General features: G+C 43.1%; 1 protein-coding gene and 1 long non-coding RNA gene across 5 annotated transcripts in view; one reads left to right on the forward strand and one right to left on the reverse strand.

Moving 5' to 3' along the window:
• Positions 1–23,905, forward strand: part of FRMPD4 (FERM and PDZ domain containing 4) — a 530,997-nt gene extending 507,092 nt beyond the window's left edge. For 3 of the 4 annotated variants that reach the window (XM_082446916.1, XM_082446917.1, XM_082446918.1), the window contains 8 exons: positions 3,172–3,308; positions 6,630–6,756; positions 9,231–9,320; positions 10,028–10,210; positions 12,265–12,403; positions 16,831–17,898; positions 18,261–19,550; positions 21,169–23,905. In XM_082446916.1, the coding sequence (XP_082303042.1) occupies positions 3,172–3,308; positions 6,630–6,756; positions 9,231–9,320; positions 10,028–10,210; positions 12,265–12,403; positions 16,831–17,898; positions 18,261–19,550; positions 21,169–22,493 (4,359 nt within the window). In that variant the 3' untranslated portion in view covers positions 22,494–23,905. Of the gene's footprint in view, positions 1–3,171; positions 3,309–6,629; positions 6,757–9,230; positions 9,321–10,027; positions 10,211–12,264; positions 12,404–16,830; positions 17,899–18,260; positions 19,551–21,163 lie in introns of all 4 variants that reach the window. The other variant, XM_082446919.1, reaches the window with a different exon arrangement.
• LOC309652985 overlaps positions 1–25,655 on the reverse strand; it is a 373,352-nt gene that overhangs the window by 334,759 nt on the left and 12,938 nt on the right. The gene's annotated exons all lie outside the window — the stretch shown is intronic.

Here is a 25,655-nt window from a genome sequence, read left to right on the forward strand (position 1 = left end):
GTCCTGAGAACAGGAAAACCTGTCTGGGGCTCTTGCCCTGGGAGTAGCTGAAGACCAAAGACACTTCCGCTTTCCCCCCTTGGGTGTTGCACAGGTGGTGGATTAGCTATCCCTTCAAGGAGTAGCCAGCGCTGCGGGGGGAAGGGGGAGCCATGTTATGGTGGGCGATAGAGGCCAAAATTAATCTACCATCATCTCATACATCCTCCACTGAGAATAGGAAATGAAAATTTCTTGGACTCAGACCCTCTGTTTCAAAATGCCTTGTATCACAGAACGTGCAGTATGTCTAAAATTACATATCTGTGTAGCATATGTCAGTGGGCCTGCGAATGGTGCTGTGTCCGAGTGTTGATTTTAAGGTACTAAAAAGATGCAATAAAATTAGCCTAGAGAACAAGAGAGGAAACAGAAACAATGTCTATCATGTTACACAGACAAAAATCAATTCAGCCTAGTGGGCTCTTAATGAGAGCAGTGGCCATTAACAAGCCATGACAATGACCACAGAGGTTTCGATAGTGATAATATATAAGAATCTCCTAGCCATTAATGGACCATGAAGTATTTTACAGATTTCAGCATATATAATAACAGTAAACCCTAATAATCCAGACTGTTCTATTTCATAATTATAATAAGCTATGCTGACATTTAGCTGTCCACTGTCTATTAAAACAAAGATGGTTAAACCAATTGGTAAACAGGATGATAAAGCTACAAAATGTTTTCAAACACTTTAGCAGTATTGGTTTCCTTTTTAATATCTCACATGTTCATTATAAATGAACTTTTGTAGGTCTAAAGCGGAGTCTGTCGAGACCTCTGTTTAGCAAAACAATGACCGCCATTTGTGTGTATAACTATATTTTAAATAATGTACTTGAGAGTAATAAATGCATAATTTGTACCAAAAATATGTATATGTCAGACATCACACTAGTTCTCCGGGATCAGTCTGAACTAATTATATAATGTAATTAAGTGACTAATCACCTTGACAAAAGAATCCACTCAGAAGTCTGGTTAAATACAGGGTATAACAGGAGTGGGAAAAAACAACCGCAGTCACAACTCAGAGGACAAGTGATAGTGATGACTCACCTTTATAAAGCACATTCCATTTTATGAAACATCCTTGCAGGTATGCTAGCAATCTTGAGAGTTAGCTGTTGTTAGCCCATTTTTTTTTCAGATAAGAAAACTGAGACTCGAGAGATGAAGTGCCACATCCAAGGTCAGTTGATTGGTAGTTGACAGAGCCTAGGATCCAACTTGGAGCTTTTGTCTCTAAATTCTATGCTAAAATCCTGTTTCAAATCTGTCATGCAGTAGCAGTCCTAGAAGAAAGTGATCTATCAAAATGGTTTTATCAAAAAACTGGTTCTTCGAGTGCGTGTTATGGCCTGGCACTTTGCCAAGAGACTTGCTCACCCGCATCCCTCACGAGACTATAAAATGACCCTATCTGGACCCTCAAACCCCTGGTATCCCATTGTGGACAACCCTGGGCTCTTGGAAATAACTGAAGACTAGCAAATAAATAAATCCAAGACTAGCAAAACAAAATGGCAGCTTCCCTCAGAGCCACGCTGTCTCCTGCCTCTAATCAGACCCGCTTCCAACAGGAGTGCAGTGCAATCCAGATAGATGTGGGATTTTAAGGAAAAGCGAAGGTGGAAAACCATGTGAAGGATGGAAGGAAGGGAATGTGGCTTCACTTTTGGGGGTGAGGGATGGGCTGCGAGGCAGGCACCCAGAGCAGGCAGGTAGGGTCCCAGGGGGAGGTATCCGAAGGGCAAATACTGTATGCAGAAACCGTATGGGGTACATGTTCCCATTTAGTAGAATCAATACGTGAAGTGGTCGTAAAGGTACTTATCTCAGAAAGGAGCCAAACAAATCCTGATACAGTTTTTCATTTGAAATCTTTTGGGGACAAGGCAGAGAATAAAGAAGGGAGAAAGAGGCTAAATATATCTTCTAGCCCAAGAGCCTAGTTTCCAATAACGAAAATAAGTAAACACACATGCAGAATATACTTAAGCAGCACTGTGCTTCCCATCAACGTTCGGCTCAGTGTTTGCTCCGTGCAGGAGTGAGAATGGCGCCCTCAGACCCTTCACTTGTGGTCCTGGAGGGCTTGACACGTTACAATTCTTCAATCTGATGCTCACCCCAAACCCTGTGAGGTAGGTGTCACCCTTTTACACGTGAACAAACTAAAGCCGAGAGACTCCCTCAAAGTCTCAGTGGGGGCAGTCACCACTGGAACGGACTGACGATTTCAAGAGCCACCCTCCACTGAGTGCGCCAAGGCGCTGTGACAAAGCGTGCATCTCACCTCATCCTCACCACCCTGTCCACTCCGGCCAAGTCGTTGGTATGAATCCCCATTGCACAGATGAGTAAACTGAGGCTGCAAGAGCGAAGTAAACTGCTTGAAGGTTATGCACAGAGGTAGCCATTGGTAAAGCCAGGACCCCGAGGCAGGTGTAGGTCCAGAGCTGCTGCTTTCCATCACCTTGCTCATTCTTCCTCCCCGAAGCCACTCTGGATGATAGCAAGAGGGTGACATTGATGATGACAGCTCTAAACGTGTGAGCGCTTCCAGTTTACCAGGTGGAATTCTGAGGGCTTGTTAACTCATTTAATCCTTGTCACAACTCTGCGAATGGGAAGTATTATCCCCAACTTACAGAAGGGGAAACCGAGGCACAGAACAATTAAGGGCCTTGCCCAAGGTCACATGATGTAAGTAGAGAAAGAGGATTCTTTCCTCTTAAAGTGGAAAAAGAGGATTGGAACCCAGGATTCCAATCCCGGCAGCCTAGCTACAGAAGCCACATCATGCTACTAAGAGCTTCACGTGTTCAGTCGTGGCACCTGTGTTTGGAAATTCCATTCCTCATTTCCTCATTATTTTTACAAAAAGCTAAATATTTAAATAGCAGCTCACTCGTGATGAATGTTAAACGTTTGTGTGGTCTCTGTGTTTGTGCGTGCACTTAAATACTGACTCGGTTCTAAGCAGCGGTGAAAATGTTTCCACATTTAGCCCCTTGCCTTGGAAGTGAAGGTGGGACAGTGGGGAAACGTCTGTCACCTGTCCCTCTAAGGCAACGCAGTGCATCCTTTGACAAGCTGCGCCCTCTGCTGGTCTCTTTTCAGAGTTGTAACGATGTCGTTCAGGAGCGGTTTGGGCCGGAGCTGAAATATGACATCGCCCTGCGGCTGGCGGCATTGCAAATGTACATTGCAACCGTGACCACCAAGCAAACGCAGAAAATCTCCCTCAAGTACATTGAGTAAGTGTTGACTCTCGGAGCCATTTCGGAGACAAAGATGCTGCCTCCTTAATGCCTAAGGGTATTTTTGATGTGTGTCTATTTCCAAAATTGATGTTGTTTGTGGCAGAGCATTTTTAACCAGAGGCAAAATATATGAATATTCTGTTCATTTTCGGTGGAAGAGACCATTTCTTACATAGTCCACCTTTAGAGAATTGTGGTTAAATTGAGGGTCACATTTAAAATGAAGCATACATTTTTAAATTCCTAAATGAACTTGGTTCTAAACCAAGTTTTGGTCTCGGCACTCTTCAGACGTTAAGCTGTTTGAGTCCCAAAACCTCCCTATGAAATCAGTAGGACTGACAGATGAGCAAGCCGAGGCACAGACGGTTAAATAACTTGCCTAAGTCACACTGGCTATTAACTAGAGGGGGTAGGATTCGAACACAGGCGGTGGGACTCCACATCGGGCTATAGTTTGTGTGATCATTTGAAGACCTGTGTTCAGAAAATGGTGTGCATAACCACAGATTACTTTTAGACGATCAAAATGCAGTATAAAAAGTAATTCTTTGAGTCCTAATCAGGAAGGATGGTAGTTGTAATAAAGAACTATGACAGCATGGGAAAGGATGCCACACAAACTTTGTTTCATGAATCAAATGCTGTTTGGAAAATAAATGCCTTCTCTTGCTGAATATGGCATTTACAACAGCAGTGTACTACCTCTTTAGCTGGAAAAGATCCCCTCTTCTTAGAAAAAAGCAGTTTATGTTGCCTTCAGTTGACGAGCTTATATAAGAGTCGTCCTTTAAAAGAGAACCCTCTATTTCCCAGTCTGTATGCTTCCTGCTGGAAGGTGATCCAGTAGCCTAAAGCAGCCACCATTTTCTTAATCCTGGCAGCTCTAATGCTAAGAAAAAAGGAATACTCATGTTTCAAAGTTTATGGTGGGGCTGCACATGTAACACTACAGGCCTTAGCGTCTGCTCCGTCTCCACCTCCAAGTGGCGTATGGCTGATTGAAACTCCACATCCCACAGAAGCGTCCCATGGGCTGCCTGTAAAGCCTTTCTGGGTTCCACAGCGCCAGGTCGACCCCCATGGAGTAAAATGACTTCTTCTCAATGGGTTTGCACGCCTGCAAAGATGAGAAGATGGGAAGATGAGAGCGCCAGGTTGCTGACTCCCAGCGCCCCTGATCTTGCCACCCTCGGTTCTCCTGTCACTGCCTAGGGACAGATCCTTGTGTGCAGCTTGAGAACCCCAGGCCTTCCAATCTCAGTCCACTCCTTTTTGCAGATGGTTTGTCTCTTCCTCTCTTGCCACACATGCCAGGACTGGAGCCCGAGAGAGATTCGGCTCACAAAGAGGTCTCGCGCTTGAGTGGATCCATTCACACCCTCATCCATTCCCCTTTCTGAGGTTCTTAGGAACAGATGAAACTGGATCCCACTTGAAAAGGTGGCCTGCACAACTTGAGATGATTTTCAGACAACCGAAATGCATTTCTGTTCCTGCTTTCTGTACCCACATTTTACCAGGTTGAGCATGGTACAATCAAAAACTTCCAGAGATAACTAACTTGCCTAAGAACCTTGCAGAGTCTATGATGATTAATTAATGTTCTCATTCATTCATTCATTCACCCAACAAATGTTCATTGAGCATTTTATGTGATACAGTAATTCCCCTACATGCGAATGAGTTCCGTTCTGAGAGCGCATTGGTAAGTCCAGTTTGTTCCTAAGTCCAACAAAGTTAGTTAGGCTAGGTACCCAACTAACATAATCGGCTATATAGTACTGTATTATAATAGGCTTATAATACTTTTCACACAAACAATACATAAAAAACAAACAAACACAAACACAAAAATAAGGACAACATTTTTAATCTTACAGTACAGTACCTTGAAAAGTACAGTAGTACAGTACAACAGCTGGCGTACTTTTGGGGCTGGCATCCAGTGAACAGGCAAGAAGAGTTACTGACTGGAGGAGGGAGAGGAAGTAGGAGATGGTAGGGCTGAAGGATCATCAGCAGTAGGACACAGAGGGCAAGCTGCAGTTTCACTCATGCCTGACGTTGATGCGAACGCACGTTCGCATCTTTGCAAGTTTGCAACTTGAAGGTTCGTATGTAGGGGACTTACTGTATTTATACTAAGAGAAAAGAAAATATTGTAAATTTTATAATCTTAACCTTTGAAGAATTTGTGATCTGATTATAAAGACAAGACAGAGAATGAAAAGTAATGATGTAAAATAATGATACAAGTAGAATTACAGGGTAGCCCATAAGGAGTGCCAAGTGATGGGTGAAAATAATAAGTACAAGTTGAGAAGAAGGAGAAGGAAGAAAGCAGTGATCACAAAAAACACCATCTTAACTAGTGAAAAGGGTGTGAATGCTCAAGTGGAGGAAAGCTGTCTTCCTACCCTTCTTTAGAGAGGATCTGGAGCCGGAGAGATAACCAGAACCTTCTCGAAAGTCTTCACATAATTTAGAAGATACTGGTTGGGCACATGACCAATCAGGATAAATTTCCTAGAATTCAAAATATGGAACCTTCCTAGGATAGGGTTGTAGTCATTGTTGGGAACATGGGCTCTTGGCAAGAATATACTAACCCAGGCCCATTTGTTTGTTTTTTTCCTTGTATATCCACACCTATGAGTGATGTTTGCATCTCCCTGTCAGTACCAGACATGCTTAAGGGTCCTGAACCCTACCCTGACTCCAAACCAGCAACCCCCTCCCCTCCTCAGCAAGAAATGTTGACGGAAGGAGTTAGATAGATACTATCTGGGTGGGAGAAAAGAGAATTGTGTGTCTCTGGAGAAATCGCCATTGATGAGGGAAATGGGGAGGAAAGAATGGTTTGGGAGCATGAAGGAGCTATATTCGTCCTTCTAAGAGAAGACAGAAAGACAGAGCATGGGCAGACAGGGAGAGGTGGCAATGGGAATAAACAAAGGGATGGAGAGAAATTGGTGTTGGAAGTACAAACTCAGATATGTGAATGAACTCTAAGAGACTCAGAGGTGGGTTGGATAAAGTGTCTGTTCAATTTCCATTGGTACCAAATGCCTCGTTAGCCTTCTCTCTGGAGAGTGAAGAATATATTTCTTTTAAAATGCAAACATATGGATTAATGATCAAATAGTATGTTTCCTGAGTTTAAATTAAAAGTTGCTTCCCTAATTGGGGACTTGTCTCCATTCCCTGCCTTACCAAGAGTTCATTTGTTCCAACAAACATCAGAGTGCCATTTTGTCTTAGATACCTAATCATCACAAGAATGTGAAATTAAAGATATGCTCTTTATTGCAGAAAAGAATGGGGATTAGAGACCTTTCTTCCCTCTGCTGTGCTGCAAAGCATGAAAGAGAAGAACATAAAGAAAGCACTTTCACACCTTGTCAAAGCAAATCAAAACTTGGTACCACCCGGTAAAAAGGTATCACATTTGCATCTTAATAGAAAATGGATTTTAAAAAGAGAGGCTTGCATACATTTTTTTAAATGTTTAAAATTAGCCCATGAATAAAATACTTAGCACCAGATTTGCAGAGGATGTAACACTATATAACCTTCTTTTTTTTAACTATTAACATGTTTCTAAGACTAAATGAAAGCTAAGTATTCTAATGGAGGCCTATTTATTCCTTGCAAGCTGTAGACTCCTTATTGTACGGACTGTGTGTCCGTTCACGTGTGCATGCAGGAGAACCTTGCAAAGCCTCTGAGACCTTGGGATTAGAGGATAGAATTGCACAATATTTTCTTATTTTCATCATCTTTTCGCTTACCACTCAGACCAGCTTAAGTGCACAGCAGCTACTAAGGGTCCCTGCAGACTCGATGCCACATGAATTAAACCAAGGTTTCTCTACCTTGGCTCTACTGACATTGGGGACCAGATCATTCTTTGTTGGCGAAGAAGGGCTGTCCTGTGCGCTGTGTGATATTTAGCAGCGTCTCTGTCCTCTACCCGTGAGGTGTCAGTAGCACCCACCCCTTCAGTCATGACAAACTAAAACGTCTCTGGATTTTGCCAAAATCACCCCCAATTGACAACCACTGAATTAAATCTTAATTTTAGAGAGAAGATAAACTTTGTTCTGTCATTCACCATCATTAGTGTTAAAATCTCCTTTTTTTTAATCAAGTAAAAGAGACACAAAGGACATTTTAAAATATACTCTTGGTCAGAATAGAGAGTTATGTTTATTGGTAATAAAAGCAAAGGGTTTCAGGAACCAGAAAGAGAAGGAGCCTTAAAATCCAGGACCTATGAAATTGGAGGCAGTCTGACAGCCCAAGAACAGTTTCTCAATGACATCAGCCATAGAAACGTGTGTGACTCTCATACAAATCATTTGTGTGGGTAGTTCTTTGGTCTTAGTATCTGATTTTAAGTCCTTTTTACTGGCTAACACATACTTATTTCTGCTCCCCCCTCACCCCCAATGACTTTTTTAAACGTGTGATCAACTTTGACACACTATCAGCCACCTTTGACTTACTTCGCAGTTTCTGTAAGCATTCAGCTTATGGAAATATAGCAGGATGTCATGGGTCAAGATGTTCTAAGTATCAGTTCTGACTTGCCCAAAGCTACTTTCTTTTAATTGACTTGGTGTGATTTTCTTCCAAGCCTGGCCCACTGGTTTTGTAATAATTTGGAAAACTGCTCTAAGATCAGTCCATCTATCACTGTCCTTCTATAAAGGTCTTTTTTTTTTCTAGTTAAGAGTGAGTGGTTTGATTTCAAATCAATTTGCAAAGTGCTTTGGATTTTTGAAAGAAGTCGGCTGGGTGATTGGTTCTAAACTACAATTATATAAAGGATAGCACATTGAGGTACGGTTGACAAATGAGTTGGCAGGTTATCTGCAATTGAAAACAGAGTTTTACAGTCCTTGCTACTTGATGTTCTACACCTCGTTGGAAAATTTCACCCCTAACAAACTTTCCTGGCACATTTGGTATGAAACGTGGACTTTTTTTTCTTTCTTTCATTTTTTTTTAATTAAAAAAAATTTGTTTTGAAGGATAGTCGATTTAAAGTGTTTCAGGTGTACAGCAAAGTGATTCAATTATACATATATGTGTGTGTGTATATATATATGTATATATTCTTTTTCAGATTCTTTTCCATTATGGTTTATTATAAGATATTGAGTACAGTTCCCTGTGCTATACAGTAGGACCTTGTTGTTTATCTATTTCATGTTTAGTAGTTTTGTATAATATTTTAGATTGAAACGTGGACTTTTTTCAGTCAAGTACTTTTTTAGGATATGGGAATCTGCATTTTTAAGTCTTTATAAAGATCAATTTTACCTGGATAAAATTTCATTTGTCAATCATTCATGAAACTCAATAGATTCTTAGAATTGAATCAATAGATTCTTGGAATTGAATTCTTGGAATCATTTCTTGGAATTGACTTAGATAGTGAGTTCAAACGTTTCCACAATGATTGGTGCTCAGAAAGTTCACTTTCCCTAAAAACTTGCAAAGACTGGAAGAAACAAGATGGGAGTGAAGAGCCCATTTAAAAGGCTTTCTATGGATTGCAGGTGTGTACTCAATCACACCCACAGCAGCTCCCACAAACTCTGCAGGCAGCCATTGCAGTGGAGAATTCTATCATCTCATTCTGACTTGTTGAATGCTGTGGCCCAGCAAATCCATATTTTTCCCCCAAAATGAAAAGATTTAAATCTAGATGTCCTGTTGCGGCCCTTGATCAGGAAACCAAATACAGAGCAGTTTACTTTCATTCCTCATGAAGAGCCCTTGTCACACCCCATCTGTTGGCAGTAGAAGCATCCTCCTCGTTTGCCCTTGTTTTCGGCTGGTGTCCAGCAGGAACACAGTCACACCCGATGGAGTGAACACCTGAGGTTTCTTTTCTCTCCTCAGCTCTCCGCACTGCAAGCCAAGGTCCATTATCTCAAGTTCCTCAGTGACCTTCGACTGTATGGGGGCCGTGTGTTCAAGGCAACATTAGTGGTAATTTCTTTTCCTTGCTTTTTCATGGAAGCCACAGAGGCCTGCAAAATGTCACTGCCTAGGCTGTCTTGAATGAGCTGTCTTTGATGACAAAAGCAAATCAGCTGTGAATCTTTTCCAGCCCTTATTTCTAATTGACTGCACCCGAGTCTGAAAATATCAGAAGAAATGTTAAGCTAGATAACGCCACTGCAGAATGCCCTAGAAAAAGAAATGTGAAGAGCCGAGAGAATGCGCTCTCACAGTGGCCTCCTTTTAAATCACTGGGCCAGAATGATTTCAAAAAGAGGAAAAAAATCCTCATTTCTAAAAGCTTCTCATGATAATGAATATATGTGCTATGATAGCATTTACTTTCTACATTATTCATAATTTATCAGAGCCTCGCTGCAATCATATATCTGGTTCTTCTGACTGGATGATTTAGTACAATGTAACCCAGGAATACTTTCTAAAGAAAATGTGATCTTATACAAACAGACTCTCAGGTTCAACTTCGCCTGGTGCTTCAGAGGTCTAGTATTTTTATTTAATTTTATTTATTTATTTATTGGACGCACTACGCGACTTGCGGGATCTTAGTTCCCCGACCAGGGATTGAACCCGGGGCCCCGGGGCAGTGAAAGTGCGGAGTCCTAACCACTGGACCTCCAGGGAATTCCCAGAGGTCTAGTATTTTTAATATTTTGTCGACGTCTCTTTCTCAGCAGGCCGAGAAACGCTCGGAAGTGACCCTCCTGGTCGGGCCCCGCTACGGCATAAGCCATGTCATAAACACCAAAACCAATCTGGTGGCTCTTTTAGCTGACTTCAGCCACGTCAATAGGATTGAGATGTTTACTGAAGAGGAGAGCTTGGTGAGGGTGGAGCTCCATGTGCTGGACGTGAAGGTGAGTCTTTCAGACACTGACACGTGGTCTTGAACATGGCCTTGCTCCCTGATAATGCTGCTGATGTTTATAAAGCAGGCAAAATTGCAACATGTGCAGCGCATGGAAGGCGCAATGGGTGCAGAAGAAGTCCACCCAACTCAGGTGTGAGGGCTCCAGTCCTCACTAGATAGCTCTGTGATTGGGGGACAAGTCACTCTTTTTCTCTGGGCTCCATCTCTTCATCTCTACGTGAGAAAGCAAGCGAGTTCATTTCTAAAGTCCCTTCTGGCTCCAGAGTGCATGAACCGTACATGGAGAGTAGGGGACACGTCTCCCGACTTACTTTCTAGAATCTGTGGCTCTTGTATAGAGTCAGGGAGATTTTTCCCAACTTTGTTCAGAACCCCCTTTCCCTTTTGTTAGGTTGCATCCGTATGTGCTTATTCTTTTGGAAAAACAGTATTTTAGTCAATCTGTCTTTTCATGCTCTAGCAATTAGTGCTGGCTGAACATCTGGCCCCTTTAATATCACGGCCATTTCATTTGAAACAACTATCTGAGATTGTCCTCAGAGGGCAGACATTTTCTCCCCAAACAGAAGTTGACAGGAAGTAATCCAGGTCCCCTGTCCCCACCTTCTTGCCCCAGTTTGTAATAGATGAGTCATTGGATTTTGGCAGCGTTAATGTATCTGATGTTTCTATAGAGAAAAGGCACTGGATCCAAAGAGAGACAGTGAGTCCACAGAGGAAACAGGGTGAACCAGGAGGGGTGCTGTGAGAACTACCCCTACCCCTACCCCGCTCCCAGCCTCCTGCCCACCAGGGCGTGGGAGGGGCGGATTAAGAGTAAAGGAGGATGTGGGAAAGGGCTTCTGCACAGCAAAAGGGGAGCCTCAGTGTGCAGTGCAGCAGGAAGAGACGAGCGTGAAAGGGCGAGCACGGAGCTCAGGCGCGCTGGCCTGAGCGTTTCATGGGCTGAATCCAGGGTGCTGCCCTTGACTTCATGGCAAAGAAAGTCCAAGAGGAGACTTGGCGTGCCTGTCCCGGTCCATAACCGAAGATGCTGAGAGCAATAGCCTGTCATGGAAAACAGGCGGAAGAAAGGGTATATCGGGTGCAGTCATCACAGACCTGATAACAGGGATAATCTATCACCAACAGAAATGGGTGACAAGACCCTATGGATGGTTTCCTGCCTACTAAAAAGAATTGTGGGGTGGCTTGGAGGGAGACCACAGTTGAAATGGAAGGAAAAGGCAGCACATCAAGTAGTATAGGGGCTTTGGATGGAAATTCGGTTTCACCAGCCAAGGCCAGGGTGCTACCCCTGGCAGTGAAAGCAAGAGGCCTGTCATCTCGCTGTTTCTGTGCCTCTCTGGGTGTCTGCTTGTTCTTTGCTCCCTTAATTCCCTCTCACTTTCTCTCTCTTTCAACAAGAACACACCAGCAAGTCCACCCTTCCTTACTCAACGAGGATAATTGCTTCCCTATATGCCCAAGATCCACGTCCAGTTATATGGTAACCTCATAGTTTCCAGAAAGTTCTGGCAGGGCCTTTTCTCAACTCCCATGTCTGTTTTGCCCTCCTCTGAATTTACAGTTTCTTTTAGAAGCATCATTTTCCTGGATCTCTTTGACACTTTTCATTCAGTCTTAGCAGTAATTTCCACTTGATTTTTGCTTCACTTCAACATGAATTTTCACCACGAACCCAAACTTAATCTTCCTGTGATTTTTTTTTCAGATGGCGGGTTCACAACTAGTAACTGACTCCTTAACTATGACTTTTAAAAATATTAACTATTTGGAACAAAGCCAGTCTTTTTTTTTTAAATCCAGTATGACTTGGGAAAGATTCCAAATGTCTAGGCTTTCAAAATGTTGTCACCTGAACGTTTTTCAGTCAGGCTCTCTGTTATGCCTGACCTTTCCCCATTTGTGTTTCTTCAATGAAACGGTCGCTCCAAAACTCCGTTTGTTCACATTTCATAAGCACAAACGTAGCCGTTGTCCCTTGAGGGAGGTTATAAAGGAGGGATGGTTTTAACCAAAACATTCTCTTTTGTGTAGCCCATCACGCTCTTGATGGAATCTTCCGATGCCATGAACCTGGCCTGCTTAACGGCTGGATACTACCGGCTGCTTGTGGATTCCAGGAGGTCGATATTTAACATGGCCAACAAGAAAAACGCAGGGACCCAGGAGACAGGTATTCTCTTCCTAAACTCACGAGGCACCGACCTCCCTTCCCCACGCCACCGACAACAATAATAAGGATATTTCTTGAAAAGTTAAAATTGTACACATAAAAACATCTAGTGTCCAAATGTAACACAAAACCCTCCAATTACTTCTGATATGGTCTAGTTTTTTTTAACGAAGATGTTGATTTTTCCATCATATTTTACACATCACTTGGCAATGTTGGGTGCATGCTTCCAAAGCAGTGATTTAATTATTGTGAAGGGTGTAGGCCTCAGCCTTTACGGCTAAGTTTTTACTGCCTCATTCTTCTAGAGGTGAGTCAGGGCACAGAGAACTAAGGATGGAATGCCCAGTAGGGCTTGTGAGCCCCCAGCTTTAGGGCTGGTCCCTAGTTAAGGTTCCAGGATTCTGGGAGCCTTACAACAGGAAGACTTGAGAATTGCCCAGCCCTTGTACTTCAGGCTGTAGAAGGGACCCTGGAAGCCATCTTAGCTTTTTAGCAGAAGCATCAAAATGGCAAAGATCAAATAATTCATCTCAGCGACTTGACAGGGAGACATAGCTCCAAAGTGAGGATAAGGAGGGCTGCAGCTGTTAAACTGATAGTTTCTTTGAGGGTGGATGGTTTTTATTTATTTTAGAACTTTTTTTTTTTTGAAATTTATTTTATGGAAGTATAGTTGATTTACAATGTGTTAATTTCTGCTGTACAGCAAAGTGATTCAGTCATACACAGATATACATTCTTTTTCATAATCTTTTCCATTATGGTTTATCACAATATATAGAATATAGTTCCCTGTTCTATACAGTAAGACCTTGTTGTTTATCCATTCTATATATAGTAGTTTGCATGTTCTAGAACCTTTTTCTTCAGTGTTTGAACGTTTTCCTCCATCTGTAGTGGACCCTCAGGAAATATGGCTGATGGACAGACGACCCTACCATTCAAGCCAGAGCTACTGACCCATGAAAAAAGTATAACCAGGGGCTCCATAATTAGGGTTTCTTTTAAAAGAAAGGGAAATTCTTAAGAACAAATTTTATTGTCACTTTTACTGAGAGAAAAGGGGGAAAGGAAAAAGAAGGGAAGGAAGATCCCCTCGTTTTAAACTTAGCAGAAAACAGAAATTATTCCATGAATATATAGTAATATGTAGCTGGGCACACAGACAGACTGGCATGCAGTTGATTGTGACGGTTGGTTAAGTGGAAACAGTTGCCGTCAAAGGGTAAAGGAAAACCAGAGAGAAAGAGAGGTGAGCAAGGCCTGCTGGAAGGCAGCTGGGACTTGCGGCTAGATTTCATCCCACCCCACCTCGAAGTGTCTGTTGTTTCTAAGAGACACAAATGATTAAAAATAAGTAGGTTCAAAAAGGAGGTGGTAAATATTTTTACGACCACATGTTTTCATTGAGCGAGGAGATTTAGAGCAACTGAATGCTGACGCTTGAAATTCTGAAGAGCAGTTCCGCAATTTAACACAATCCTTTCACATCGGAAAATCTTAAATCTTAAAATCTTAAAATTTCTTGTGAAAATCAAACCTTTTCCCCACGGACTGTTAAGTTTGTATGGGTACAAGAAGAAAGCCAAACCTACCGTTCTACAAATGGTTACAGAACCGAGGGGCCTCAGTTCTGTCCACTTTATAGTGACTCACAATGTGATGTTGAACAAAGTTTCAAGAGGCAAAAACGTAGTTCCAAAAAGTATTATATTATTGTGGAGAAAGACTAGAACTTCATCCTTTCGGTAATTTCTCTCGGTTCGACAGTGAGAATGAGGGCGAGGGCACATGTTACAAATAGCACACGCAAGTGGGCGGGCGTGTGTGCGTGTGCGTGTTTAATAAGGGAGGACGAGTGAGAGAGATGGCACACGCCAAAAAAGCAACTGGTTGACCCAAGCAGAGCTGCGGCTCGGGACTTAGGATCCTCTAATGGCTGAAAGGGCTCCCTTCTCCTCAGAAATCCCCCAGAGATCTCCTGAGACTCAAAAACTATACAGAGCAAAGTCTGTTGAGGCCAGCTCGTCCCTAGAAGGAGACATCCTTCTGTGTTTCCAAAACCATTCCAGAAGCCAAATCAGTACACCCTCCTGGAAGGCAGCCAAGAGTGAGTATGTATTTTCTTCTTGTCTCAAATTGATCAAAGACCTTCATCAAGATCTCTAACCAGGAACAGTAAGCCCCTATTTCTTCTTCACTATCTTGAAAATTAACCCTTCAAGTACTTTCAGAATCCCTGAACCCACATAGCTAAGCATCTCTGAGCCTTAGGAAAGTCTATTAACTTGCTTTTAGCCTGCTGACCTATTCAGATTTCTTGTTGGTCTAAACCAGGGGTGGGCAAAGTATGGCCCATGGATCAAATCTTGCTCTTGTGAATAAAGTTTCATTGAAACTTGTACATTGTATTAGGTTCCTAGGGCAGCCGTAACAAAGTATCACAAGCTTGGGGACAACATAACAGAAACTTGTGCTCTCACAGTTTGGGGGGCTAGAGGTCCAAAATCGAGGCATTGGCAGGGCCACGCTCCCTCCAGAGGTTCCAGGGAGACTCTTTCCTTGCCTCTTCCTGTTCCTAGTGGCCATCAGCATTCCTTGTAGCTGCATGACTCTAGTCTCTGCCTCTGTCTTCTCACGGTCTTCCCTCCTTCTCTGTGTGGCCCAAATCTCCCTCTGCTTTTCTCTTACAAGGGCACTTTCCATTGGATTTTAGGGCCCCACCCAGATAATTCAGGGTGATCTCATCTCAAGATCCTTAATTATATCTGCAAAGACTCTTTCCAAATAAAGTCACATTCTTAGCTTTTGAGGGGGTCACCATTCAAGTCACCACATCCACTTGCTTATGTGTCATCTATGGCTCCTTTCGTGTTATAACAGCAGAGTTGAGTAGTTGCTCAACTGAGCTGTTGGCCCACAAAACCTAAAATATTTACTATCTGGCCCTCCCTTTACAGAGAAAATTTGCCAACCCCTGGTTTAAACCCAGAGCCGTCTCACGACTTTGCTGAACCACTCTCCCTCCTCCCAACAATCCACGCTCCTCACATACACACACACACACACACACACACACACACACACTCTCACTCACACAGAGCCAGTCATAATCCATGCCACTGTTAATAAAACAGTGCTGAACCCCGACAGGTGTATTTGTTATAAGGCAGCACGTAAGTATGGCTGGTGTGTAACTCAGTGTCTTCAAAATTTTATCTTTACCTGCTATTCATAAAAATATATGTATTGAGTAAGATGACTCGGAACATTGTGCAGCATTGAGTCCATTGTATATTTGGGAGAGAGCCAAAACCTCTTCAGTAAAACTGGTTTTTTTCCCGTATCTCTTGTATATCTGATTTCAGTATTATTCAAACTTGGGCCAGAGGGCAATTTGAGGAAACAAATGGGACAATTTGTGACCCTAACACTTCCTCAAAATGTCACCTCTGGAATTGACAAAGCAGTATTGACACAATGACTCGCTGCCCTGTCTTGGTAAATATCAGAGCAGAATCTCCGCAGCCGAATTCTCTATTGGAAGACCCTTGAAGATCAAAGAAAACAATGGTATTTAAATTAGAGTTTTGCAATTTTAATTCTTGAAGAACATCAAACAAATCTTCAGGAGTTTTCACGATACAAGTAAAAATGGAAATTCATCAAAGTATTAACTATGCGTAGAAATAGCAGAGAGGGTACATTACCTGTGAATGCTCCACCTTCTACGTCCTACCTGTGTGTGCGTGTGTGCTTACAGGCATGCATACTGGCATTTATGCGTAAAAAAATATGCGCACCCACAAGGACAGGAAAAGGCTAAAGAGAGAAGTTTTGGTGCCACCATTGCAATATGTAGTATTAGTTTTTATTAATATACATTATATGTATATATTTATTATTACCTTATCATTACAATATTTCCTAAAACACGTGGTAGAAGTATGAGGCTCCTTGACCTTCTCTTAACTCGATGAGGAGAAAGTCCAACATCTCCCTGTACAAACCGGGAAATGTTAGATCTCACAAAGAATAGGGCAATCTGTTTTCTGGAATAACAGCCTATTGGACTATCGCCTTTAAGGAATTTTAAAGGCATGTTGTATATTCACATTTATAGACATAAATGAGGCCTTTTAATGCTAGAACCAGAGATCAGATGGAAGTAAACTGTAGTTCCCTACTCTCGGATGGTATTCTATTTTATCAAATAGCAATTCTATTTTCTGCAGTATCAATTCTCCTAACCAAGAAATCCTTGCACCTGAAGCCTAAATCGACCGCTACCGTATTTGGAAAGCTGAATAACAACCGTATTCACAAAAGTGGTGCTACAAGCCATTAAGTTAAGAAACAGAGAGAAGGCCCCCCAGAAACCAGACAGCACAGTAATGTGTCTTTGCATGACTCTTTCTCTTTAGGAACTGAAAATAAAGGAAAGCATAACCTCCTTGGCCCAGATTGGAACTGTATACCCCAAGTGACCACATTCATTGGCGAAGGGGAGCAAGAAGCGCAGATAACATACATAGATGCAAAGCAGAAGGCAGTTGAGATTCCGGATGGCACCTTGTGTCCAAAAGACCACCACCGGCACTTGTATATGGACAACACCTATAGCGCAGACGAGCTCAGCCAGCAGCTGACCCAGCCGGGAGATGCTCCGTGCAAGGCCGACTACAGAAGTCTAGCTCAGCGGTCCCTGTTGACTCTCTCAGGACCAGAAGCTCTAAAGAAAGCACAGGAGCCTCCAAGAGGAGCTAAAGTGTCCTTTATTTTTGGAGATCTCGCCTTGGACGATGGTATCACTCCCCCGACTCTCGGCTATGAAAGACTACTGGACCAGAGTCCGGAGCTGCTGGAGAAGCAGAGGAATCTCTACATCAGCGGTGCCAATGACACGAAGAGCCTGGATCTCACTCCAGACGCAGAGAGCATCCAGTTCGTGGCCAATTCTGTGTATGCAAACATAGGCGACGTGAAGAACTTCGAGGCCGCCCAGGGCATAGAGGAGCCCCTCTTGCACGACATCTGTTACGCAGAGAACACCGATGACGCGGAGGACGAGGACGAGGTGAGCTGCGAGGAGGACCTCGTGGTGGGAGAGATGAACCAGCCGGCCATCCTCAACCTGTCTGGCTCAAGCGATGACATCATTGACCTCACGTCCCTGCCCCCTCCCGAAGGGGACGACAATGAGGATGACTTCCTGTTGCGTTCCTTGAACATGGCTATCGCCGCGCCTCCGCCTGGCTTCAGAGATAGTTCCGACGAGGAGGACTGTCAGAGCCAGGCCGCTTCCTTCCTGGAGGACAAGGAGGCAGGTGGCACCCTGCAGAACGACGAGATCCCCGTGTCCCTTATCGACACTGTGCCCACCAGCGCCGAGGGCAAGTGTGAGAAGGGCCTGGATAACGCCGTCGTTTCCACGCTGGACACTCTAGAAGCTCTGTCCGTGTCAGAAGATCAGCAGACCAGTGACAATTCAGGTTCTTTCACGATTGTTACATTTATTCACTGATAGCCATATCATTTCATCCTTTCAAGCCATCCGCCCTTGGAGTCCTGTCATGTGTCCTTCATGTCACGCATGTCCCGTTTCCTAAACGTGCTGAAACTGCCATCATGGGGTTTTTGTGTGTGTGGTGTCCTTGGTGGTTTTTTTTTTAAAACACGTGGCACGTTTTCTCCCCCCCATTTCCGGAACAGCTGTGCAATAAACTCAGAGTCCTTACTGAAAAGGGAAAAACTTGGTATTTTTTGTTTTAATAATAGTGAGTCCCATTTTCTTACATGTCTCCTAGTGCCTGTGACGCATCCATTAACCGGTTCTTGTTTTTACGGCCTGCAGGTGTAGCCATCTTGCGGGCTTATAGTCCTGAGTCCTCCTCAGACTCGGGCAATGAAACTAACTCTTCTGAAATGACGGAGAGTTCTGAACTGGCCACGGCCCAGAAGCAGTCAGAGAACCTCTCCCGCATGTTCTTGGCCACTCACGAAGGCTACCACCCCCTTGCGGAAGAGCAGACAGAGTTCCCCACCTCCAAAAGCCCAGCTGGGGCCTTGCCTCCAAAGGCCTCCCACGCCCTCCCTGCCCGTCCGGTGAGCGACCTCCCGCCCAAAGTTGTGCCTTCCAAGCAGATACTTCACTCGGACCACATGGAGATGGAGCCCGAAACCATGGAGACTAAGTCAGTCACTGACTATTTTGGCAAACTGCACATTGGGCCGATGGCATATTCCTGCACCAGCAAAAGGAAAAGCCAGCCGGCCGATGGGGAGGGGAAAGCATCCCTTAATGGGAGCATGCCAGGGAAGAAACAGCAGGGGACCAAAACGGCAGAGGCGGAGGAGGACGCCAAAGGTAAATTTGCTAGTGTGTCTTCAAGGGACAGTCAACACCTGAGCACTTTTAACCTGGAGAGAACTGCCTTTCGCAAGGACAGCCAAAGATGGTACGTGGCCAGTGAGGGGGCTATGGCCGAAAAAAGTGGGTTGGAAGCAGCAACAGGGATAACCTTTCCCAGAGCTTTGGCCATGGGAACCACAGAGACCGAAGGGAAGGACGATGGGGCTCCTGATGGAGAAGCCATTGAGGTTTCAGGACTTGGCCAGCGGGACCACTTCTTAACAGAGGTGACCTGTGTGTCTTCAGCCAAAGACTTGGGTAACCCGGACGATGCTGACCCGTCCACCTGTGACCATCCTTCCAAGCTCCCCGAGGCGGAGGAGAGCGTGGGCCGCCTTTGTGACTACCACTTGGCCAAGCGGATGTCGTCGTTGCAGAGCGAGGGCCATTTTTCTCTACAGAGCTCTCAAGGCTCCTCGGTGGACGCGGGCTGTGGCACGGGTAGCAGCGGCAGCACCTGTGCCACTCCGGTGGAGTCTCCGCTCTGCCCCTCCATGGGGAAGCACCTGATTCCTGAGGCTTCCGGGAAAGGCGTGAGCTACATCCCTTCCGAGGAGAGAGCCACTGGGCTTCCCAACCACGGAGCCGCCTTTAAGGAATTACACCCACAGACCGAAGGGATGTGTCCGCGGATGACGGTGCCTGCCCTGCACACGGCCATTAATGCCGAACCCCTCTTTGGCACTTTGAGAGACGGATGTCATCGACTCCCCAAGATTAAGGAAACCACAGGTACAGCAATGATGGATTTAGCGCTCTGCGTTACCCGCCAGGAGCACGTAAACCAAATTTACAACAAACCCTAAAAACAGAAAGTCTGGAAGAAAAGGAAAAGGGTTTTTTAAAAAAGCTGCAGAACTGTGGCCAGGTTAAGTGTCAATCATCGTTCCCCCAGTGTTGAATAAATACTGAAGTTTCTAGGTCTGGACGGTAGTGGAAATGGCATTTTTGGCCTTTAGCTTCCTGCTCTGTCTTGCTTTTACAATTTGATGGAGCAGCATTTTTTCCCTAAATTCTAAATGTAGACTTTCAGCAGCGCCCAGTGCAACTTTTAGTTCTAAGATTGTATTGCCTAGAATCGCAAAAGTTTGATTTCCTTCTCAAGACATCGGATTTCTCATTTTGCCATTTCCTTTTCGAGAGGCAAGGAAGGAAGTTAGAGCAGGGGATCTGGGAGGTGGGAGAGATTGGGGAAGATCCTTTGCCTCTCAGCAATACTTCCAGAGCCCTCCCTACTCTGTAAGACTCTCCTAGACGAGGATTCTGAAGTGTCTGGCCTACCGCAGTGTCTAGAAGGTTTGGGGGGGATGCACGATGAGGTGCTTTATTTTCCCCAAAATAATAAAATATAGACGCAGGTAGAAGCACGAACACAGCCACCTTCTGTGCCCGCCTTCACCATTCTGCCACCCAATGGGCACCTATCCGTCTCCGAGATCCACTTGGCCGGCCATCGTGTGGCAAAAGCAGACACTATTTCATACTTTCCAATTTCAAATTATATCCTCAGTAGCGTCTTTTCCATATAGGTCAATAGATGTTAGTGAGACCTTATATTGGTTAATTTCCATTTCCGCCGTTTTAAGATTATCGCCTTTCTCAAAACTCACCACTGGCTTCACCTGCCTTGGGAAACCCGTCTATGAATGTTACGAAACTCACCTCCCAACTAGCATCTTTACCTCTAAACTCATTAAAGGACACTTTGCAGTATACAAAGAGCTTTCACCTAACTTACCTCTTGCTTCTCACAAAAATTCTGTGAGGTGGAGATTATTGTCCTCACATGACAACTTTTCTGGGACTTTCCCCAGTGTCTCAACTTCAAACCCTGTACCAGGCAAACCTCATGGGGTCCTCTTTAAAAGGTGAATATACCTAATTTGCATTAATTAAATTAGGTCACTTCTTTTTAAGAAGGTAACCGATGCCGGGATTAACCTAACTCCTTGAAATGGAACTTAAATGTCATAAATATGTTTGAATAATCTATATGTAAGATGTGTGTTTGCTCATTATGTGTCTAAGCTTTAATAGATAAATATTGGGAACAAGGCAATTCATAAAATTCCACTGTCTCCCTCAAAATATTTGTGATTTCTAGACAATGCCAAATGAATCAATAGTTTCAGGAATAAGAGATTCTAGTATTTCTTAAAATATATTAAAATTAAAATTTATTAAAAGATTTCAGGAGGCCGTCTTTGGAAAGCAGGTCGACCCTGGCAGATGGCAGCTCTTCTAGAGTACATCCTTGGGAGATGACAGACATCACATAGAGATTTAGTAAAAATGACCACCCATGAGGTGCTTAATGATTCTCTCTGTTTTCCTACTACCCCTAGTGTAGCTTTGACAGAGCCTGGGAAGGAGAGACGAGGAGGCATGCCTTCAGCTTGGTCTCAACATCCTAAAGCTGATCCCACCCTGCTACCATCAAACATTCACTCGGAATCAAAGGTGCCAATTCCAAATCAAGACCCTACTGATTTCTCCCAAGCAAACCAGGCCTACGGAGAGGCTGTGAGCTGGTGGCCACTGGATCTGAGAGGGGGGAGCCTCCGGACACCCCCCAGCCAGAGGGCTCTGAGACGTAGCGGCAGTATCCTCTCGGGATCTGTAAGTTTGGAGACCTTCCGGGAGAGAAGCAAAGGTGCAGTCAGCTTAAAGTGTCCAGGTATCACAGAAGCGCAGGAGGCCAGTTCAGAAAGGCGAGCAGAACTCCCCCTAGGGAAGAAGCTCACCAAAAGTTTTTCCCAAAGCTCGATGCACTTTAGCTCTGAGGGGAAAGTTCACAAAAGGTCCCCAGCGGCTCACAAAAACTCAAAGCTGTATAGGACATTGCCCTTGCGGAAGCTGGAAGGCAGCAATTGGAGATGCCGGGGACCTTTCAGCTACTGCTTCCTGAACCGAGGGCAGGATGAAGATGGTGACGAGGATGAGGAGGAGGCAGAGGCCACCCTCCAAGTCTCTTGCCTCTTTCGACCACAGATGGCTCAAGCCATGCCGGACCCAACCAGCCCACCCCTGGCTGTCGGAATTCAGAAGAAAGGAGGGGAGCTGTCCAGAGGTTCAGTGCTGAAGGTCTGGGCCGAAGACTTGAGTGGCCCAGATGATGTGGACTTCAGCAACCTGGCTTTTGATGCCCGGATTGCAAGGATAAATGCCCTTAAGGAGAGCGCATATGCAATGCCCGATGGGTTCCTCGCAGCCCAGAATGATGCCAATGAGCTGCTCTGCCTTGTCAGGGCAACCAAGGGGAAGAAAGAGGAGTCACGCCTTGAAGCGTATGACCTAACGCTTTCTCAGTACAAGCAGCTGTTATCCATTGAGTCCAGACAGTTGGGAAGTGCCTGCAGGAAAATGGCAATGGCCGAGAAAAGTCCAGAGGAGATGCTCCTAGCTATGACTTCCAGCTTTCAAGTGCTCTGTTGCCTAACAGAGGCCTGCATGCGGTTAGTTAAAGTTGTGAACTCAGAGACACAGCGGCAGGAAATTGTAGCGAAGATCGATGAGGTGGTCATAAACTACATCTGTCTCCTGAAAGCTGCCGAGGCAGCCACCGGAAAGACCACTGGGGATCCCAATGTTGGACTCTCAATGCGACATTCAACCACCATGGCCGCTCTCGTAAGCACACTAACACGTTCTCTCAAGATGCTTTTAAATAAATAAAGTATGAAAGTCACGTCATAATCTACCTTTGCAAAGCCATACATGAACTTTTATTTACTTTATGTGTACGATGAACAGATGTCTCCTTTCTTCTCTCTGTATATTTTGTTATTTTATATGAAATAGGAGATAAAAGTCACATTGATGAAAAGTTGAAATGTACTAATCCAGATGTATTCTGTTTATATTATACATATATATACATGTAAAAGAAATATACAAGAAAGTGGTGATCTTTGGCTATTTTTCATATAGTCGAAACTCCAGGTATGTGATGTGAAACTTTAAATTCTGCTGTGTTGGAGCAAAACAATGAATCCTATCCCCTTTCCTTCCAAGTGGATACTTGGAGACCATATCATTCATATTTAGAAGTAAAAAAAAGAAAAGAAAAGAAAAGAAAAATCACCATGTATATAAAACAGTACTTATGTTTTAAAACTATGATTTTTAAGCATTGGAAATAGCAAAAAGACATTTAAAATTCAAAAAGCTATTATGAATTATTAGAGAATATATATAATAAATTAATTTTTTGCTCATAGTGTTTGGTTATCTGATGCTTTTTTCCAGGAATCCTACATATTTCATTTTGGCTTACGCCATTTGGGCTAGAAATGGGGTGGGAGTGGATTCTATTGTGTCAACACAAATGCTCTTCATGATGTTTCCAGAATTAAAATACTTCCCAACTAGAAGAACAGAGGGAATGAGGGGCAGGTTCCTGGGTAATACCTACTTAGGGACTATCTAATTGCATGCAAGGAAAGGAATTAATAATACCAAAATTAAATTGATGAAAAGAGAGATCTGCTTTGACTCAATGTCAAAATATACAAACCAAAGACACCGTCTCTCTAGAATTCCCTTCAGGGTGACAGAACATTTAGTAAAGTATTTGCAAAATTATGAAAAGGAACATTTAATGATCCTCACAAGTAAATGCAGGTCCAGTAACGTAAAGCAAAGAGCTTCGTGCATCACCTCTACGGGAGCCAATGCTTCCAACCAAATTTGCAATGACAACCTAACACTGCTGGGACAAAATTTCAAATCTGGAATGTTCCAGAAAATCAGGGAAAGATAGTTACTCTAATATGGAAGCCATACTTAAATAAATAATAAAAGTATTTATGAAATGTTGTAATCTGGATTGACTGATAGAAATATGAAAGCTGGGGGGGAAAAAAGAGTGGTAAACTTGACTGCTTTAAGTGAACCTGACAGAATGCAAAGAAGTTTTTAGAACCATCGTCTCTCTAAAAATGTATCTTTGGGTCAAAGCAAAAGGATGCAAAGTCTGCAATTGTAAAATAAAGTTGATATGTACATATGTACTTCGTGGCTCTTTTAGTGCTCAAGCTACACACACTCCTATTTATGTAGGTGGCTTCTTAGAATATGACAGGAGTGTGCCCAGTGCAAATATTTCCATTTCTGTAGGCATAACACAGTCCCTAGTTGCTGTCTCTCTCGTCAGTTGTTCCATAGAGACTCAATAACAAAAGCCACACATATTTATAGGTGGTAGCAAACAAAAGGAGTTTAGATGTGTTATTATAATGTTTAAATAATAAAACATTATTTGATTACAATTATAAATATTGGTGTTTGATAGTGAGAAATATTAATGATGTTTACTGTGAAAATTTTTGGTAAATATTCTGTATACGAAAATACATATTAATAGGATTGTGTTCTATGTCAGACATTGTGCTAAACATATCATATATCTTATCTCATTTAATCATCACGACGATCTTATTGTTTGGACACTATCATTAATTCCCTATGGAGGCAATATAGTTTCGTAGTTAAGGACATGTGGTTTGGGGTCAGAAACTTCTTGATTTAAATTTGGACTCTGCCGTTTTCTAGCCCTTTATCAATTTTCCTCAGTCTCAAGTTCCTTCTAGTAAAATGGAAGTCAATAATAAGATCTATTTCCATAGGATTGTCCTGAGTTTTAAGTAAAATTATGTATAGAAAGTTCTTACTGCAATACCTGGCAAAGAGTAAGTACTCAGTGTTAGATATTATTATCATCATAAGCATTGCGTTAAATATATTGCCCAAGGTAATATGTAGGGGCTGTTTGTTTTATATACGTATTGTATCCTGACTGTGCAGAATACATGAGTGTATTGCATATGTATAAGAGAAATATACGAGGAAGTGATGATCCTTGTTCGATCACATGTACAGTTAGAACACCACCCCAGTCCATTTCAGTTCTTCGCGAGGCCTCAGTGAAATAGCTCTGGGTCTTTCTAACCAATCTCCCATTACCTTTGGGTGCTCCAATACATTTCTGTTTCTTATAAACAAACTCTTTGCTACTTAGAAAACCTCAAGAGCCCCCCAATCGCTAAATGTGCTGCTCCTAAGTGGGGTCCAGGTCCACTAGAGTGTAGGAAGAATGTATTAGAATGATACTTGTGTTTATTTTTATCTAGCCTTTTTTATGTTTGTGTATGTTTTATAATGGCATAAGAGTACAGTGGTATATGTACATCATTTTAAATAAATCAATTAATTAATAAGCATATGCCTGATGCATGTGTGCAATAATATTGTCGCAGGTAGGGTTGCACTCACTAAAGTTCGGAGACCACTGAAGCAGAGAATGAAACTTCCTTGTCCCTGAGGTCCTTTACATTTAGTCCCCAGCCTATTTTTCCAGGTGTACCACCTATCATTTTTATTCATCCTTTATTATAAAACTTTCAAACATATACAAAGATAGGCACGATAATATAATGAATCAATATGTACTGATCACACACCCATTCATGTCCAATCTTTTCTCTGTTTCTAGGCACCTCCTTCCAAACTGTATGTAGAAGCAAATCCCAGACATCATAGCACTTAATCCATGAATATTTCGGTAAGCACTTCCTATAGATAAGAATTTTAAAACATAATCATAATGCCATTTTCACGCTTTTTAAAATTAATATTTCCCTAATATTACCAAATAAATATGTTACAGAAATAAATGATGAAGAAAGTGAAAATTCCTATAAACCCAACCCCCAGAGACAGTCATTGTCAACAATTTGGGGCATCTGCTTTCAGCTTTTTCTATATCTGTGCTATTGTTATTATTATTGTAGGTGTTTAGGAGTTTCACCTTTGACACAGAGAGTTAGTCTGAACACA

Source organism: Balaenoptera physalus, assembly GCF_965194825.1.
Source record: "Balaenoptera physalus genome assembly, chromosome: X".
NCBI lineage: Eukaryota > Metazoa > Chordata > Mammalia > Artiodactyla > Balaenopteridae > Balaenoptera > Balaenoptera physalus.